The following is a 19,963-nucleotide window of genomic DNA, read 5'->3' as shown; positions in this document are numbered from 1 at the left end:
ACATGACTGTAAGTCGCTTTGGATAAAAGCGTCTGCTAAATGGCTTATATTATTATATTATCTCTCTCTCTCTCTCTCTCTCTCTCTCTCTCTCTCTCTCTCTCTCTCTCTCTCACTCGCACATTTTCAGTCTACTGTATTTTAACTAGAAAATGCCGTTTTTGAAGGGCTACTTAACCTATAGCATTAAGGGTCAGCCTTGGTATTTCACTCTCTCCATAATTACCATTGAACTTTGTCTCCTAGCACATCTGAATCGCATGAATCTGTCATTTTTAAACAGCCAAAGTAGTTCAGAGTTTGTGCGCTTATGGTTGTTTGTCGTTCCGATTTAACGCCATGCTCCAAAAGAGATGGGCGTAAAATGGGTGTAAAACTTCCTTTCAAGTCGTTGTTGTTGAGACTCGCAACAACACACCAGATTATTAGTATTTAAATCAAACGTAGTTTACAAACGTTCAATGAGGAAGGCTGGTCTGGATGCTTGTTTATAATCATCCATTAAGCATAACATAATCCACTTCATTTCCATTTCTACTGGCATAGTCGGATTGAATACAAATGTACACTATATATACAAAAGTATGTGGACACCCTTTCAAATTAGTGCTATTAATGTGAAGTGGAAACGTCTAGGAGCAACAACGGCTCAGCCACAAAGTGGTAGGCCAAACAAGAACGGGACCGCCAAGGGCTGAAGAGCATAACGTGTAAAAATCTGTTCTCGTTTGCAACACTCACTACCGAGTTCCAAACTGCATCTGGAAGCAACGTTAGCACAAGAAATGTTCAACGGGTGCTTCATGAAATGGGTTTCCATGGCCGAGCAGCTGGACACAGGCTTAAGATCACCATGCGCAATGCCAAGTGGTGACTGAAGTGGTGTAAAGCTTGCAGCAATTGGATTCTGGAGCAGTGTACATGCATTCTCTGGAGTGATGAATCACGCTTCACCATCTGGCAGTCCAACTGATGAATCTGGTTTGGCGGATGCCAGGAGAACACCCCAATGCATAGTGCCAGCTGTAAAGTTTGGTGGAAGAAGAATAATGGTCTGGGGCTGTTTTTCATTGTTCAGGCCCCTTAGTTCCAGTGAAGGGACATCTTAATCTACAGCATACAATGACATTCTAGATGATTCTGTCCTTCCAACTTTGTGGCAACAGTTTGGGGAAGGCCCGTTCCTGTTTCAGCATGACAATGCCCCCGTACACAAAGCAATATCCAAATAGAAATGGTTGGTCTAGATCGCTGTGGAAGAACTTGATTGGCCTGTTCAAAACCCTGACCTCAACCCCATTGGACACCTTTGGGAATAATTGGTACGCTGATTGTGAGCCAGGCCCATTTGCCCAACATCAGTGCCCGACCTCACAAGTGCTCTTGGGGCCAAAAGGAAGCAAGTCCCCACAGCAAAGGTCCAACATCTAGTGGAAAGCATTCCCAGAAGAGTGGAGGCTGTTACAGCAGCAAAGGGGGGACCAACTTCATATTAATGCCCATGATTTTGGAATTAGATATTTGATGAGCAGGTGTCCACATACTTTTGGCCATATAGTGTATCATCAACACAGTCTTGCCTCTTCTCCTCTTCCCTATTAGCCATCTGCGTAATCTCATTCGCCTATTTACCTTATAGCATATAAGCATGGCACAATAATGCACATTCCTCATACTTGCTGTTTAACCTATGGGCTCACTCCTGCAATTATCACTTACCCATGTTCTCTCACTTGCTATTTTTCAGCAACAGTTTCGACAACCATCCTCCTCCCCACAACCAACAGCTATAATAACCTTAAGGCCCGTCATTGGAACTCCTTTCCCCCAGCGGAGGTGTTTCAATGGCAAAAGCCTCGCATAGGGCTACCTGCCATCACATCATCTGAGACAAGGCCGCACACCAAACAACTTAATTAAATCTCATATTACATTCCGTCTTTGTTATTTATTCAGTAAAGCCTGTACTCGATTCAACTGTAAGTGTGATACCTATGGGGCCAATATGGAGAAGAGGAGCGATATTTACCTCAAACACACACACACACACACAGATTCCTCAAAGGAAATCTTCCCAGTGGCTTGTTTGTTGCTTCGTTGACATCTGCTTGTGTTGTTCAGGTTATTATTGAGCGTCGGCGGTAATACATTTGGAACATGAAGGAACATTAGCTCTCCTCTAGTTTTTAAACAGACAAGCGGTGTGATAACGTTAGCATTTGCCAGACACCTTGCCGCCATGATCACCGCCAACCAGTTTCAGCTGTGACAGCCTAATGAGCAAAACACTCGCAATGCAGAGTAAATTGCTATTTAGAAAGATGTTGGCACAAGTTGGTGCGGAGTGAGGAGAAGAAGATGGGGAACCAAAGATGGTAGATAAATTAAGATCACTCAGGCCATTTACTCTGGATCACTGCTACTCTTAACTTCCGCGATGCATACAAAGCCCTCCTCTCCCAAATTTCCTTCGGGCAAATCTGACCACGACACAACTCAAACAGGATGTAACCGTGACAAGGACTATTCAACGCTGGTCTGACCAATCGGAATCCACACTTCAAGATTGTTTTGATCACATGGACTGGGGCATGTTCCGTGTAGCCTCAGAGTACAATATAGATTTATACACTTATTCGGTGAGTGAGTTTTTAAAGAAGTGCATAGGAGATGTTGTACCCACTGTGACTATTAAAACCTACCCTAACCAGATAGATGGCGGTATTCACGCAAAACTGAAAGCGTGAACCACCGCATTTAATCATGGTAAGTTGACTAGGAATATGGCCGAATACAAACAGTGTAGTTATTCCCTCCGCAAGGCAATCAAACAAGCGAAATGTCAGGATAGAGACAAAGTGGAATCACAATTCAACGCCTCAGACACGAGACGAATATGGCAGGGTCTACAGACAATCACGGACTACAAAAAGAAAACCAGCCACATCACGGACAACGACGGCTTGCTTCCAGATAAACTAAAACCATCTTTGCCCGCTTTGAGGATAACACTGACGCAGCCCAGTACCAAGGACTCTAGGCTCTCCTTCTCTGTGGCCATCATGAGTAAGACATTTAAACGTGTTAAACCTCGCAAGGATGCCAGCCCAGACAGCATCCCTACCCGCTTCCTCAGAGCATGCAGAGATCAGCTGGCTGGTGTGTTTACGGACATATTCAATCTCTCCCTATCTCAGTCTGCTGTCCCCACTGGCTGCCCCCAGGTGGTGGAGGTAGGAAACGAAATCTCCACTTTTCTGATCCTCAACACTAGGGCCCCACAAGGGTGCATGCTTAGCCCCCTCCTGTACTCCCTGTTCACCCATGACTACGTGGCCATGCACGCCTCCAACTCAATCATCAAGTTTGCAGACTACACAACAGCAGTAGGCTTGATTACCAACAACGACGAGACAACCTATAGGGAGGAGGTGAGGGCACTCAGAGTGTGATGTCACTCAACGTCAACGAAACAAAGGAGATGATCGTGGACTTCAGGAAACAGCAGAGGGAGCACCCCCCTAACCACATCAATGGGTGGAAAGTTTTATGTTCCTCAGCTGACACATCACGGACAAACTGAAATGGTCCACCCCACACAGACAGTGTGGTGAAGAAAGTGCAATAGGGCCTCTTCAACCTCAGGAGGCTGAAGAAATTTGGCTTGTCACCTAAAGCCCTCACAAACTTTTACAGATGCACAATTGAGAGCATCCTGTTGTCTGCATCACCGCCTGGTACTGCAACTGCTCCAACCATAACCGCAGGGGTCTCCAGAGGGTGGTGCGGTTGGTACAACACATCACTGGGGGAAAACTACCTGCCCTCCAGGATACCTACAGCACCCGATATCAGGCCAACAATCAGGCCAACAACCACCCGAGCCACTCAAACAGGATGTCAAACAGCCATCACTAACACAGTGAGGCTGCTGCCTACATACAGACTTGAAATCATTGGCCACTTTAATAAATGGATCACTCTTCACTTTAATAATGTTTACATATCTCGCATTACTCATCTCATATGTATATACTGTATTTTATACCATCTTTTGCATCTTAAATATGCTCTGTCATTGCTCATCCATATATTTCTATGTATATATTCTTATTCCTTTCCTTTACCTTAGATTTGTGTGTATTAGGTAGTTGTTGTAGAATTGTTAGATTACTTGCTAGATATTGCTGCCCTGTCGGAACTAGAAGCACAAGCATTTCGCGACACTCGCAATAGCATCTGCTAACCATGTGTATGTGACCAATAAAATTTGATTTGATTGGATTGAAAACATTGTTTAGTTCCTGTCTGTTTGGGGTGGCTCTCCCAAAGACACCAATGCGATAGCAGCTGGGTCTGGTCTACTTAGTTTATTGATTTCCATTGAAACAGAAATAATGAGGGAGTGGGATATCTCACTTCCTCTTCTGTCTCTGTGGGGCACGACGCAGCGCCGCATGGTATCATTTTGCCACCGCTCGTCTGATGAGGTGTAGTTGAATACGGTGGAATGGTCTCACGTCGTGATTTACAGGTGCCATTTTGAGAGAATGCTTTTTTTCTCTGGCTCATATTTCGGGAGATCTCTTTGTCATGAGAGAGGGAGAGGGGAAGAGAGTGAAAGAGAGCGAGAGATATAGGCAAATTGTGTTATCATAAATTAGAGAACAATGCTCAGAAAGCTATTTTGGACCCCCCAGAGGTCAAGTGGTCAAATGTATGTTCTTACACCCATATGTCTCTCTCCCCCATCCCCCTCTGTCGTTTTCTTCACTCCCACTCTCTCCGCTCCATCTCGATCTGTCTCTCTCTCTCTCTCATCCTCCCTCTCACTACCTCTACCTCTCCCTCCCCCCTCATCAGAACCCCCAGGACTGCAGCAAGGCACGTAAGCTGGTGTGTAACATCAACAAGGGCTGTGGCTATGGCTGTCAGCTGCACCACGTGGTCTACTGCTTCATGATCGCATACGGCACCCAGCGCACCCTCATCCTGGAGTCCCACAACTGGCGCTACGCCACGGGTGGCTGGGAGACCGTCTTCCACCCCGTCAGCAACTCCTGTACCGACCGCACTGGGGTGTCTACAGGGCACTGGTCAGGTAGGCAGGGTGCGCGCTGTCTAGTGAGCAGCCAGGTATTTATAGTTTGGCCCGGTTCTATAGCTACGGTTGAACCATTGAAGCATCTGCATTATGGTGCATTTACATTATTTTTTTATTTTTTATCTATTTAACCTTTATTTAACTAGGCAAGTCAGTTAATAACAAATTCTTATTTACAATGACGAGCCTATCCCAGCCAAACCTGGAAGACGCTGGACCAATTGTGCGCCGCCCTATGGGACTCCCAATCACGGCCGGATGTGATGCAGCCTTAGACATGTACCCAGCAAGATTCCGAGCTGTAATAGCTGGCAAAAGTGATTTTAACATGTACAGTTGAGGTCGGAAGTTAACATACACTTAGGTTGGAGTCATTAAAACTCGTTTTTCAACCACTCCACAAAAGTCTTGTTAACAAACTATAGTTTTGGCAAGTTGGTTAGGACATCTACTTTGTGCATGACACAAGTCATTTTTACAACAATTGTTTACAGACAGATTATTTCAATTATAACTCACTATTTCACAATTCCAATGGGTCAGAGGTTTACATACTGTAACGATCGTCTGTGGTGGAAGAAGGTGAGGACCAAAGCGCAGCGTGTTAAGTGTTCATATTTTAAATAAAATAACTGAACACTGAACAAAACAATAATCGACAAACGAACAGTCCCGTAAGGTGAATGAAAAAAACCACTAAACAGGAAATATTCACCCACAAAACACAGGTGGAAAAAGGCTGAGGCTAAGTATGATTCTCAATCAGAGACAAAGAACGACCCTTTAAACAATTTAAAGGCAATGCTACCAAATACTAATTGAGTGTATGTAAACTTCTGACCCACTGGGATTGTGATGAAAGAAATACAAGCTGAAATAAATATTTCTCTACTATTATTCTGACATTTCACATTCTTAAAATAGTGTTGATCCTAACTGACCTAAGACCGAGAATTTTTACTAGAATGAATTGTCAGGAATTGTGAAAAACTGAGTTTAAATATATTTGGCTAAGGTGTATGTAAACTTCCGACTTCAACTGTATTGTCTCAAGGGGGTTGAATATTTTATTTTTTACAATTGGTCTTCCACTTTGACTTTACAGAGTATTTTGTGTAGATAACTTTGTAACACAACAAATATGGAAACAGTTTCTGAACACTCTTTATGCTCGCTACATTTTTCCTCTCTGCCTCTCTCTCACACTTCCTCTCCAGCTTCCTTGTTCTCTGTCTCCCCCTCCTCTCCCTTGGGCTTTCTTTTTCTCTTGCTTTTCCTGTTATAGTTTTCTCTTTCTCTTGATTTTCCTGTTGGGTTTTGCATCTTGCATGCTCAAATGGTCCTTATTGATTCGCCCTGCTTGCTCTTCGTGTGATGAGTTCATTTCACTGGTTCATTGCTCATCTGAGCTGGATTCCTTATAGGAGCTGAAGCACTTACAGTGGGGCAAAAAAGTATTTAGTCAGCCACCAATTGTGCAAGTTCTCCCACTTAAAAAGATGAGATAGGCCTGTAATTTTCATCATAGGTACACTTCAACTATGACAGACAAAATGAGAACATTGTAGGATTTTTCATGAATTTATTTTTATTTTATTTTTATTTTCATTTCACCTTTATTTAACCAGGTAGGCTAGTTGAGAACAAGTTCTCATTTGCAACTGCGACCTGGCCAAGATAAAGCATAGCAGTGTGGGCATACAACACAGAGTTACACATGGAGTAAACAATTAACAAGTCAATAACACAGTAGGGAAAAAAGGGAAGTCTATATACATTGTGTGCAAAAGGCAGGAGGTAGGCGAATAATTACAATTTTGCAGATTAACACTAGAGTGATAAATGATCAGATGGTCATGGACAGGTAGAGATATTGGTGTGCAAAAGAGCAGAAAAGTAAATAAATAAAAACAGTATGGGGATGAGGTAGGTAAAAATGGGTGGGCTATTTGCCGATAGACTATGTACAGCTGCAGCGATCGGTTAGCTGCTCAGATAGCAGATGTTTGAAGTTGGTGAGGGAGATAAAAGTCTCCAACTTCAGCGATTTTTGCAATTCGTTCCAGTCACAGGCAGCAGAGAACTGGAACGAAAGGCGGTCAAATGAGGTGTTGGCTTTAGGGATGATCAGTGAGATACACCTGCTGGAGCGCGTGCTACGGATGGGTGTTGCCATCGTGACCAGTGAACTGAGATAAGGCGGAGCTTTACCTAGCATGGACTTGTAGATGACCTGGAGCCAGTGGGTCTGGCGACGAATATGTAGCGACGGCCAGCAGACTAGAGCGTACAAGTCGCAGTGGGTGGTATAAGGTGCTTTAGTGACAAAACGGATGGCACTGTGATAAACTGCATCCAGTTTGCTGAGTAGAGTGTTGGAGGCAATTTTGTAGATGACATTGCCGAAGTCGAGGATTGGTAACATAGTCAGTTTTACTAGGGTAAGTTTGGTGGCGTGAGTGAAGGAGGCTTTGTTGCGGAATAGAAAGCCGACTCTTGATTTGATTTTCGATTGGAGATGTTTGATATGAGTCTGGAAGGAGAGTTTACAGTCTAGCCAGACACCTAGGTACTTATAGATGTCCACATATTCAAGGTTGGAACCATCCAGGGTGGTGATGCTGGTCAGGAGTGCGGGTGCAGGAAGCGAACGGTTGAAAAGCATGCATTTGGTTTTACTAGCGTTTAAGAGCAGTTGGAGGCCACGGAAGGAGTGTTGTATGGCATTGAAGCTCGTTTGGAGGTTAGATAGCACAGTGTCCAAGGACGGGCCGGAAGTATATAGAATGGTGTCGTCTGCATTGAGGTGGATCAGGGAATCGCCCGCAGCAAGAGCAACGTCATTGATATATACAGAAAAAATAGTCGGCCCGAGGATTGAACCCTGTGGCACCCCCATAGAGAGTTCCAGAGGACCGGACAGCATGCCCTCCGATTTGACACACTGAACTCTGTCTGCAAAGTAATTGGTGACCCAGCAAGGCAGTCATCCGAAAAACTGAGGCTACTGAGTCTGCCGATAAGAATATGGTGATTGACCGAGTCGAAAGCCTTGGCAAGGTCGATGAAAACGGCTGCACAGTACTGTCTTTTATCGATGGCTGTTATGATATCGTTTAGTACCTTGAGCGTGGCTGAGGTGCACCCGTGACCGGCTCGGAAACCAGATTGCACAGCGGAGAAGGTACGGTGGGATTCGAGATGGTAGGGCAGGATGGATATAGGTCTGTAACAGTTTGGGTCCAGGGTGTCTCCCCCTTTGAAGAGGGGGATGACTCCGGCAGCTTTCCAGTCCTTGGGGATCTCAGACGATATGATAGAGAGGTTGAACAGGCTGGTAATAGGGGTTGCGACAATGGCGGCGAATAGGTTCAGAAATAGAGGGTCCAGATTGTCAAGCCCAGCTGATTTGTGCGGGTCCAGGTTTTGCAGCTCTTTCAGAACATCTGCTATCTGGATTTAGGTAAAGGAGAACCTGGAGAGGCTTGGGCGAGTAGCTGCGGGGGGGGGGGGGGGGGGGGGGGGCGGAGCTGTTGGCCAAGGTTGGAGTAGCCAGGTGGAAGGCATGGCCAGCCGTTGAGAAATGCTTGTTGAAGTTTTCGATAATCATGGATTTATCGGTGGTGACCGTGTTACCTAGCCTCAGTGCAGTGGGCAGCTGGGAGGAGGTGCTCTTGTTCTCCATGGACTTCACAGTGTCCCAGAACTTTTTGGAGTTGGAGCTACTGGATGCAAAATTCTGCCTGAAGAAGCTGGCCTTAGCTTTCCTGACTGTCTGCGTGTATTGGTTCCTGACTTCCCTGAACACTTGCATATCGCTGGGACTATTCGATGCTATTGCAGTCAGCCACAGGATGTTTTGTGCTGGTCGAGGGCAGTCAGGTCTGGAGTGAACCATGGGCTGTATCTGTTCTTAGTTCTGCATTTTTTGAACGGAGCATGCTTATCTAAAATGGTGAGGAAGTTACTTTTAAAGAATGACCAGGCATCCTCAACTGACGGGATGAGGTCAATGTCCTTCCAGGATACCCGGGCCAGGTCGATTAGAAAGGCCTGCTCACAGAAGTGTGTTAGGGAGCGTTTGACAGTGATGAGGGGTGGTCGTTTGACTGCGGCTCTGTAGCGGATACAGGCAATGAGGCAGTGATCGCTGAGATCCTGGTTGAAGACAGCGGAGGTGTATTTGGAGGGCCAGTTGATCAGGATGACGTCTATGAGGGTGCCCTTGTTTACGGATTTAGGGTTGTACCTGGTGGGTTCCTTGATGATTTGTGTGAGATTGAGGGCATCTAGCTTAGATTGTAGGACTGCCGGGGTGTTAAGCATATCCCAGTTTAGGTCACATAACAGAACAAACTCTGAAGCTAGATGGGGGGCAATCAATTCACAAATGGTGTCCAGGGCACAGCTGGGTGCTGAGGGGGGCGGCAACAGTGAGAGCAGGTGGCAACAGTGAGAGACTTATTTCTGGAGAGAGTAATTTTCAAGATTAATAGTTCGAACTGTTTGGGTATGGACCTGGAAAGTATGACATTACTTTGCAGGCTATCTCTGCAGTAGACTGCAACTCCTCCTCCTTTGGCAGTTCTATCTTGACGGAAGATGTTATAGTTGGGTATGGAAATCTCAGAATTTTTGCTGGCTTTCCTGAGCCAGGATTCAGACGCAAAAATTATGGTGGAAAATAAGTATTTGGTCAATAACAAAAGTTTATCTCAATACTTTGTCATATACCCTTTGTTGGCAATGACAGAGGTCAATGTTTTCTGTAAGTCTTCACAATGTTTTCACACACTGTTGCTGGTATTTTGGCCCATTCCTCTATGCAGATCTCCTCTAGAGCAGTGATGTTTTGGGGCTGTTTTAGGGCAACACGGACTGTCAACTCCCCCCTAATATTTTCTATGGGGTTGAGATCTGGAGACTGACTAGGCCACTCCAGGACCTTGAAATGCTTCTTACCTAGCCACTCCTTTGTTGCCCGGGCGGTGTGTTTGGGATCATTGTCATGCTGAAAGACCCAGCCACGTTTCATCTTCAATGCCCTTGCTCCAGGTTTTCACTCAAAATCTCTCGATACATGGCCCCATTCATTCTTTCCTTTACATGGATCAGTCGTCCTGGTCACTTTGCAGAAGAACAGCCCCAAAGCATGATGTTTCCACCCCCACGCTTCACAGTAGGTATGGTGTTCTTAGGAGGCAACTCAGCATTCTTTGTCCTCCAAACACGACGAGTTGAGTTTTTACCAAAAAGTAATATTTTTGTTTCATCTGACCATATGTGATTCTCCCAATCTTCTTCTGGATCATCCAAATGCTCTCTAGCAAACTTCAGACTGGCCTGGACAAGTACTGGCTTAAGCAGGGGGACACGTCTGGCACTGCAGGATTTGAGTCCCTAGCGTCGTAGTGTGTTACTGTTGGTAGGCTTTGTTACTTTGGACCAAAGCTCTCTGCAGGTCATTCACTAGGTCCCCCCGTGTGGTTCTGGGATTTTTGCTCACCGTTCTAGTGATCATTTTGACCCCACGGGGTGAGATCTTGCGTGGAGCCCCAGATCGAGGGAGATTGTCAGTGGCCATTTCCTAATAATTGCTCCCACAGTTGATTTCTTCAAACTAAACTGCTTACCTATTGCAGAGTCAGTCTTCCCAGCCTGGTGCAGGTCTACTATTTTGTTTCTGGTGTCCTTTGACAGCTCTTTGGTCTTGGCCATAGTGGAGTTTGTAGTGTGACTGTTTAACGTTGTGGACAGGTGTCTTTTATACTGATAACAAGTTCAAACAGGTGCCACTAATACAGGTAATGAGTGGAGGACAGAGGAGCCTCTTAAAGAAGAAGTTACAGGTCTGTGAGAGCCAAAAATCTTGCTTGTTTGTAGGTGACCAAATACTTATTTTCCACCATAATTTGCAAATAAAAAAAAAATCCTACAATCTGATTTTCTGGATGTTTTTCCCTAATTTGGTCTGTCATAGTTGAAGTGTACCTATGATGAACATTTCAGGCCTCTCTCATCTTTTTAAGTGGGAGAACTTGCACAATTGGTGGCTGACTAAATACTTTTTTGCTACACTGTATACACATGGTGCGAGAGTACATGGATGTGTGTGTGTGTGTGTTTCTGGGGGGGTATTGTGTGTGTGTGTGTGTGTCTGGGGGGGGGGGGTGTGTGTGTGTGTGTGTGTGTGTGTGTGTGTGTGTGTGTGTGTGTGTGTGTGTGTGTGTGTGTGTGTGTGTGTGTGTGTGTGTGTGTGTGTGTGTGTGTGTGTGTGTGTGTGTGTGTGTGTGTGTGTGTGCGTTTTCTTGTGTTTGTGTGTGCATGGTAGTGTGTGTGTGTCGATGTGTGCCTGTATTTGTGTGAACGTGTCTAGGGTGGTATTGTGTGTGTCTGGGAGGGTTGTATTGTGTGTGTGTGTGTGTGTGTGTGTGTGTGTGTGTGTGTGTGTGTGTGTGTGTGTGTGTGTGTGTGTGTGTGTGTGCGTGCGTGCGTGCGTGCGTGCGTGCGTGCGTGCGTGCGTGTGTGTGTGTGCGTTTTCTTGTGTTTGTGTGTGCATGGGCGTGTGTGTGTGTCGATGTGTGTCTGTATTTGTGTGAACGTGCTTGTGTAGAAGTGAATACTGTAATCGCGTCCGTGTTCATGTGTGTGCTTAAGTTTCTGTGTGTGTTGTAGGGAAGTGTATGTGAGAGCATAGGAGCCAATCAACAAACATACTGACATCGCGGTCAACAGAACAATGCATTATGGGTTAAATTTCTTCTCCATTCCTGCCTCAAATAGTGAAATAAATGTCTTAAATTGTTGCTGCATGAATTTATTCATGCAGATTGCGGAGGTTGAGTAAAAATGTAGACTTTTTGTGTCCTAATTAGGAAGCTATGGGAGGGGGAAGGAGCGCTTAACTGTGCAGTTGTGCCAAGAATTGCAGGCCTAAAAAATATGGCTAGTCCCCTCTCTCCCTCTCGCAAAACCTGCCAATGATGATATATAAGCAAAGAGAAAGCTTGGAAATATTTTTTCTTTTAAATATTTAATGCTCTTGCCAATTTATATTCCGCTCACGCTACATGGAGTACACATGCCCTTGCACCGACACTCTGGTTTTTGTGTTCCCTTGTTGTTATTCATTTTTTTATTTTATTCCAGTTACACTTTCTTTAAAAGGCCATTTGAATGAGTAATTGTGCCATTTGTTTGACAATGGGTTATGAAAGCTGTGTGCAGTTTTATTAGTCTTTCTGTAATGGAACAGGTCACCGTAGTTACAACTTCACAGAGATCAGTAGTTGCAACTTCACAGAGATCAGTAGTTGCAACTTCACAGAGATCAGTAGTTGTCGTCAAAGCCTATTTTTGAAACTGTAAAAAAAAAACATGTTTTAAAAAATGTCCTCTGGTTTTCAGACCGGATGTAAGTGTGAATGGAGGTTGTCTGCCAGACATATCCCTCCTGGTGAGATGAGATTAGACCAAAAGTGTGTGTGTGTGTCCACATGTGTTTGTGTGTACGCTTGTGTGTGTGTCCTGGCCACTACTTTGTGTACTGAGGCTTAACACCCACTCTCCCAGGTGGAAAGGCTATCAGGAACCCAGTGAGGATGACCTTCCTAATCAGCCCAGCTCAACCGTCCTCTCTGCCCACTGTGCCCAGAGCCCCTGCCAGTCCCATGCCCGTCAATGGGCCGCCCTCTGGGTGCAGCTGGTGCCAGTGTTCCACCCCCAGTACCATGGAAGTAGATTGGCTCACCTTGGCTTTTAAAGGGATATTCCACTTAAAATGAAAATTCCTATGATTTACATTGTTAAATAATACTGATATGTGAGAACAATATACAATGGGAATTTCATTTGCATTTTGTAGTTAGGAAGCAACATGTAAAAACACTTGTGGAGATCTGCAGAGTAGAACCCACAATGCAATGCTTTCTCTAGATAGGCTGGCTGGCTAGCTAGGTAACTAGCTAGAAAATGTATGTAACACAATAATACCAAAGCCAATATCAGTATGTGAAGTAGTTAGCTAGTTGTAAAATCCCTGAAACACACTGCACTATTAATTTAGGCGTTACACATTTACCATGTTCAACCTGGTAGAGATCGCATTTCTAGCTCAAAGCTGTGCGAGTCAGGTTGCTATGCAAACGTGCATGCGCCCTGTGTGCAGGGAGACGAGAGGAGAAAACTGCTTTACATCATGGCAGTTGAATGAAAAAGGAAATTCATTTGATGGTGCACTGTCCACTTTGAAGACATTTGAACAGAAGATATACTTTGTTGTGACTATATAGACAGACTGATGTGTTTTAGACAAGTTTGCCCATACAGTCTATTGGCTGATTTGGCGTTCCCGAGTGCAAGTAATTGTTTTAAAAGAGTTATGAAATGTGATCGTTTGTTATCCCCTATCTCCAGTGATGAGAACCTTATCATGATGACGTAGCATGTCACATTTCAATTTTAGGGTGGATTATCCCTAGAAGGACAGCCAAAGGGCAACTGTCACTCTGAGTGCAGTGGGGATAAAGCGAGAGAGAGAATTGGGATTGTTGTTTTGAAAGAGCATTCTCTATCCTTCCATGACTTTCTCCTGTCTTCTCTAACTTCTCTATCCTTCCATGACTTTCTCCTGTCTTCTCTAACTTCTCTATCCTTCCATGACTTTCTCCTGTCTTCTCTAACTTCTCTATCCTTCCATGACTTTCTCCTCTCTTCTCTAACTTCTCTATCCTTCCATGACTTTCTCCTGTCTTCTCTAACTTCTCTATCCTTCCATGACTTTCTCCTGTCTTCTCTAACTTCTCTATCCTTCCATGACTTTCTCCTGCCTTCTCTAACTTCTCTATCCTTCCATGACTTTCTCCTGTCTTCTCTAACTTCTCTATCATTCCATGACTTTCTCCTGCCTTCTCTAATTTCTCTATCATTCCATGACTTTCTCCTGCCTTCTCTAACTTCTCTATCCTTCCATGACTTTCTCCTGTCTTCTCTAACTTCTCTATCATTCCATGACTTTCTCCTGTCTTCTCTAACTTCTCTATCCTTCCATGACTTTCTCCTGTCTTCTCTATCCTTCCATGACTTTCTCCTGTCTTCTCTAACTTCTCTATCCTTCCATGACTTTCACCTGTCTTCTCTATCCTTCCATGACTTTCTCCTGTCTTCTCTAACTTCTCTATCCTTCCATGACTTTCTCCTGTCTTCTCTAACTTCTCTATCTTTCCATGACTTTCTCCTGTCTTCTCTATCCTTCCATGACTTTCTCCTTTCTTCTCTAACTTCTCTATCCTTCCATGACTTTCTCCTGTCTTCTCTATCCTTCCATGACTTTCTCCTGTCTTCTCTAACTTCTCTATCCTTCCATGTCTTTCTCCTGTCTTCTTTAACTTCCTTCACTCTCTCTATCTTTTTGGCTGCGGTTCATTCCATACCCTTTTCTCCACAGTGTGCACTTGTTCACCGTAGCTGTTAGATGTACAGAGGGAAGAAACTGTCTAGCCAAGGTTTTACACTAATCCAATGATTGTAAATGAACGAGGATGTAAGTCTCTGTCACAGATAGAACAATGAGACAGATATTTCACCGGGATCTATAAATGTGAAGCGTCCGCTTGGAGCTTCGAAATATGGTAGTGAGAGGAAGCTCAGTGGCTGGCAGTGGGAGATGATGGAACAAAATGGATTTTGGTCAACATTCTGCACATTTTCTCAGCGATTAAACATTTGATCTCAATAAAATGTTCCGTTCCATAAACTAGAATATGTTATAAACAGAGGGGACTTTACCCTTGGCCAAAGTTGTAACAAATTGCGTTGTTTAGAAGAAGTGCAAAGGAGAATTGAATTATTGCACACACGCACTTCACAGAGTAGGCGTCCTCTCCCTCCTCTCATCTCATCTGCTCTGATCTGACATCCTTGGATGAGTAGGAAACGTAGTACGGCAGAAAGTTATTTGGAAATCAACTCTCACCTATCTGTTTTTAGATGTGTATAAACCAAGGATAGGACCCAAGAGGAGGCCAGTTGGGTCAAATAAGGGTGAGTGTAGCCAATGTGGAATAGCTAGCTAGTTAGCTATGTGTGCAATAGACTAGCGTCCATTAGACGACATCACCTGCTCTCATACCTAGAAGTAGCTGCTCTCCCATAGCGTTTGTGGGGTGACAGGCAACGCTGCTTGGTGCAAAGTGTTGGTGTGCAGCAGAAGGTTGCTAGTTCGCTTCTCGTGAGGGATGGACAAAATCCGCTCTGTTACAGATGCTGCCGAACTGGCCTGCTACACCAGATGTGAGGTGTGAGATGCATAACTTTTGCAGAGAGTGTGTCGCTCCTAACTCACGTCAGTTAACCCAGGGCGTAACCAGTCTGGCTGTGCAGCTCCCCTGTAACTCTTTCCCCCTCTGTCTCTGTAGGTGAGGCCCATGACAAGGACATCCAGGTGGTGGAGTTACCTATCGTGGATAGCCTACACCCCCGGCCCCCGTACCTGCCCCTGTCCATCCCGGAAGACCTAGCCCAGCGTCTACACCGTCTCCATGGTGACCCGTCTGTGTGGTGGGTGTCTCAGTTCGTTAAGTACCTGGTGCGTCCTCAGGCCTGGCTGGAGAAGGAGATTGCAGACACCACAGCCAAGCTGGGTTTCAAGCACCCCATCATAGGGTAGGTGGATGCATGCACGTACGTATTAACACACATGTGCACGCACACACACACACACACACATGACACCCAACCTGGGTCAAGCTGGCTTTCAAACACCCCATTAAAGGGTAGATCAAATAGTCACTTTAATAACTCTACCTACATGTATATATTACCTCGACTGACCGATGCCCCCACACATTGACTCTGTACCGGTACCCCCTGTATATAGCCACGCTATTGTTATTGTACTGCTGCTCTTTAAGTTGTTACTTTTATTTCTAAGTTGTTACATCATTTCACTGTATTCGGTGCATGTGACAAATACAATTTGATTTGATTTGAAATAGGAAATACACTTTTTGAGTGTCTCTTTCCGTTTTTGGTTTGAAGTGTCCTATTTCTCTATCTATTTGTGTAGGTTCCTGTCTGTTAAAGTTGTGTAAATGCCTGCCTGCCTGCCTGCCTGCCTGCCTGCCTGCCTGCCTGCCTGCCTGCCTGCCTGCCTGCCTGCCTGCCTGCCTGCCTGCCTGCCTGCCTGCCTGCCTGCCTGCCTGCCTGCCTGTCTGCCTGTCTGTCTGTCTGTCTGTCTGTCTGTCTGTCTGTCTGTCTGTCTGTCTGTCTGTCTGTCTGTCTGTCTGTCTGTCTGTCTGTCTGTCTGTCTGTCTGTCTGTCTGTCTGTCTGTCTGTCTGTCTGTCTGTTCACCTTTACCTCTATTAGGCCTACTTCTTTCTCAGTTTCTTCTGCTGCTACCTTTTTCTCTCAACCCTCTTTCATTCTCCCTGTCCTCTTTTGACTCTATGAATCATCCTCCTTTCTTTCCCAATCAAACGTTCTCTCTCATGTCGTCTGCACCTCTATCCTTTCTTTCACCTGCTCCTCTTTTTGTCTCTATCTCATTTATTTCGCTCACCTTTTTCTCTATTTCCCCCGTATCGCTTTCCCTATTTCCCATCACTGCCTCTCCTGACTCTATTGCTTTGTCTTCTCCTCTCTCCTCTCCTCACTTGCTCCCTCCATTCTCCCCCTTCTGTCACTGGGGAGCCTATTGAAATAAAGTGCTAGTTGGAAAGAAAGTTTCCTCTGCTCATTTTCTCTTTCTGCTTCCATCTGATAATATAATAAAGTGCCTTAGTACTTGGGGGAGATAGAGGGGTGGGGGGGGAGCAGTTGGGTAGGATTGGGGTTTGGGAAGAGGAAGATGTGGTGTGGGTGGGAGAACATGAAACTGAGGAGAGTCATTTAGTGAGGGAGTGAGGGGATGAGTGAAAGGGGCTAGAGGAGGAATGCGAGAGGGGCTTCGGAGGGGAGGGACTGTATGAGGTATCTCCGAGGACACGAGACGACGTGGGAGCCAGCCGTCTCCCTGCATCCCCGTGCTCCTGTGAAAAGCAATGTCGTCGCAGCAGAGCCTGCAACACACCAGACTGAAGCATCTAAAAGCAGTCGTCAGCACAACCTCAGCCCCACAGCGCAGCTTCTCACAAGCAGTGGAGACAGCCAGAGAGGTGGGGGAGTGGAGAAGGAGGGAGGGAGGGATGGGTAGATTGATTACTCGCACGCCGTCTGGCACTAAGCGCCCAGGCACGGCCGCATCGTCTGCCAAGGAACGGGCGGCGGGATGAAGGGAGGGAAAGAGGAGAGAACGAGAGGAGGAACAAAACAGGAGGAGAGATGAAAGGAGAGAGAGAGCAGGAGAAAGACAGACAGAGACCATGGAAGAGAGAAGCAGAGAATGGAGAGGCTCGTAGGCAAGAGTCCCACTTATAATCAAAAGTCTCTTCAGATCAGATAGGGGGAGAGAGTGAGAGTGCAGGGGAGTGAATATGAAGATATGAACAGAGAGAGAGTTAAATAGATGTAGAGAAACAAAGAGGTTCACTTTCAGCCTTACGTGCACCTGTGGAGAATCCCTCCCCCACTCTATTCTCTCTGATCCAGGAGTGTGTTAGGGTAAATAAAGGTGTTTGTTGCTCCAGTGAGCATCCCGAGGACTGGGCTGACTGATCTCAGGCCAGTTCTGGTAATTAGACACACTGTGTTTATTATCTCGTTCTTTCGATTTCTCATTCATTCGCTCTGTCGCTCTCTGTCTCTCTCTCGCTCTTTCTCTCTCTTGCTCTTTTCACTCTCCTCTCTTTCTCCCTCTCTCTTATTCCCTTTGTCTCTACCTTCTTTATTCTCTCCCTCCAAACCATAGATGCTGGCTTTGTTGTGTTATGAGCGATTAAACAAAGAAAGCACTCAGTTTCACAAACACTTGCAGCGCTGGTCTATTATTCGTCAGTTCGCTTCTATCTCCCATTCAAACCCCCTTCCTTTCTGACTTTAGTTTTCTGTCATTACTCCTACATTGTGCCACTGGGTATCTCTCTCTCTCTTTCTTTCTCTCTCTCTCTCTCGCTCTGATTATGGGCAAGACTGGCAAGGGCACAAAGATGCTGTCAAATTAAGTACAGTATGAAGTAGCTGATAGTGAACGTATTGACTGAAAGTATTGCTCTCTCTCTCTCTCTCTCTCTCTCTCTCTCTCTCTCTCTCTCTCTCTCTCTCTCTCTCTCCGCTCCCCCTCCCTCCTCCCTCCCTCCCTCCCTCCCTCCCTCCCTCCCTCCACCCCTGTCTCTGGCCCTGTAGGGTCCATGTTCGACGGACAGATAAGGTGGGGACGGAGGCTGCGTTCCACCCTATAGAGGAGTATATGGTGCACGTGGAGGAACAGTTCCAACACATGGCCAGACGCATCCATGTGGACAAGAAACGAGTCTACCTGGCAACAGATGACCCCTCACTACTGCAAGAGGCTAAGACCAAGTGAGTGACAACCAATAACCTTATAATGAAGTGTGTGTGTGTGTGTGTGTGTGTGTGTGTGTGTGTGTGTGTGTGTGTGTGTGTGTGTGTGTGTGTGTGTGTGTGTGTGTGTGTGTGTGTGTGTGTGTGTGTGTGTGTGGGTGGGTGGGTGGGTGGGTGGGTGGGTGGGTGGTGTGCCGCCTCAGCTCCTATAAGGAATCCAGCTCAGATGAGCAGTGAAATGAACTCACCACACAAAGAGCAAGCAGGCCCAACCAATAGGGACAGGGAGGGGGTGTAGCATTCGTGTTTGTATGTCAGAATCCATCAAGAATCAAGTCCGTTAGTCTCTATGGGCCAGATGACCGTTTGGTGAGGGCCACAGCATAGTCCTTTAGTCTCTATGAGCCAGATGACAGGTTGGTGAGGGCCACAGCATAGTCTGTTAGTCTCTATGGGCCAGATGACCGTTTGGTGAGGGCCACAGCATAGTCTGTTAGTCTCTATGGGCCAGATGACAGGTTGGTGAGGGCCACAGCATAGTCCGTTAGTCTCTATGGGCCAGATGACCGTTAGGTGAGGGCCACAGCATGGTCCGTTAGTCTCTATGGGCCAGATGACAAGTTGGTGAGGGCCACAACATAGTCCGTTAGTCTCTTGGGCCAGATGACCATTTGGTGAGGGCCACAGCATAGTCTGTTAGTCTCCAAGGGCCAGATGACCGTTTGGTGAGGGCCACAGCATAGTCCGTTAGTCTCTATGGGCCAGATGACCGTTTGGTGAGGGCCACAGCATAGTCCGTTAGTCTCTATGGGCCAGATGACCGTTTGGTGAGGGCCACAGCATAGGCCGTTAGTCTCTATGGGCCAGATGACCGTTTGGTGAGGGCCACAGCATAGTCCGTTAGTCTCTATGGGCCAGATGACCGTTTGGTGAGGGCCACAGCATGGTCCGTTGGTCTCTATGGGCCAGATGACAGGTTGGTGAGGGCCACAGCATAGTCCGTTAGTAATATATGCCATTTAGCAGACGCTTTTATCCAAAGCGACTTACAGTCATGTGTGCATACATTCTACGTATGGGTGGTCCCGGGGATCGAACCCACTACCCTGGCGTTACAAGCGCCATGCTCTACCAACTGAGCTACAGAAGGCCACAGCATAGTACGTTAGTCTCTATGGGCCAGATGACCGTTAGGTGAGGGCCACAGCCCGGGGGAAGAAACTCTCAGGTGGGGGGAAGAGTTGGTCATGAGTGAAGTGGCAAGGAGGGGTAGGCGGAAGGGTGTATTGTCCTGGTGATTGAGGGGCCTTTATGAGTCAAATCTGCAGTGAGGGGTCGACTGGCGTTGGGGAGCTTTAGGTTTGAAGTTGGTAATGGTTTTCAGTCCTCTCCAGACAGACAGTCGTGGCTGGAGAACTGTT

At 46.1% G+C, this 19,963-nt stretch overlaps 1 protein-coding gene across 1 annotated transcript in view; it reads left to right on the top strand.

Annotated features, from left to right (window-relative positions):
• LOC123990903 (alpha-(1,6)-fucosyltransferase-like) overlaps window positions 1-19,963 on the top strand; it is a 155,150-nt gene that overhangs the window by 123,932 nt on the left and 11,255 nt on the right. Inside the window, exons 6-8 of the mRNA XM_046291912.1 lie at window positions 4,864-5,101; window positions 15,520-15,766; window positions 18,384-18,560. Coding sequence (XP_046147868.1) covers window positions 4,864-5,101; window positions 15,520-15,766; window positions 18,384-18,560 — 662 coding nt within the window. The remainder of the gene's footprint in view (window positions 1-4,863; window positions 5,102-15,519; window positions 15,767-18,383; window positions 18,561-19,963) is intronic.

This window comes from Oncorhynchus gorbuscha, linkage group LG12, assembly GCF_021184085.1.
Source record: "Oncorhynchus gorbuscha isolate QuinsamMale2020 ecotype Even-year linkage group LG12, OgorEven_v1.0, whole genome shotgun sequence".
NCBI lineage: Eukaryota > Metazoa > Chordata > Actinopteri > Salmoniformes > Salmonidae > Oncorhynchus > Oncorhynchus gorbuscha.
The sequence above is the reverse complement of the archived record's forward strand: the minus strand, read 5'-3'. Positions and strand labels throughout refer to the sequence as shown.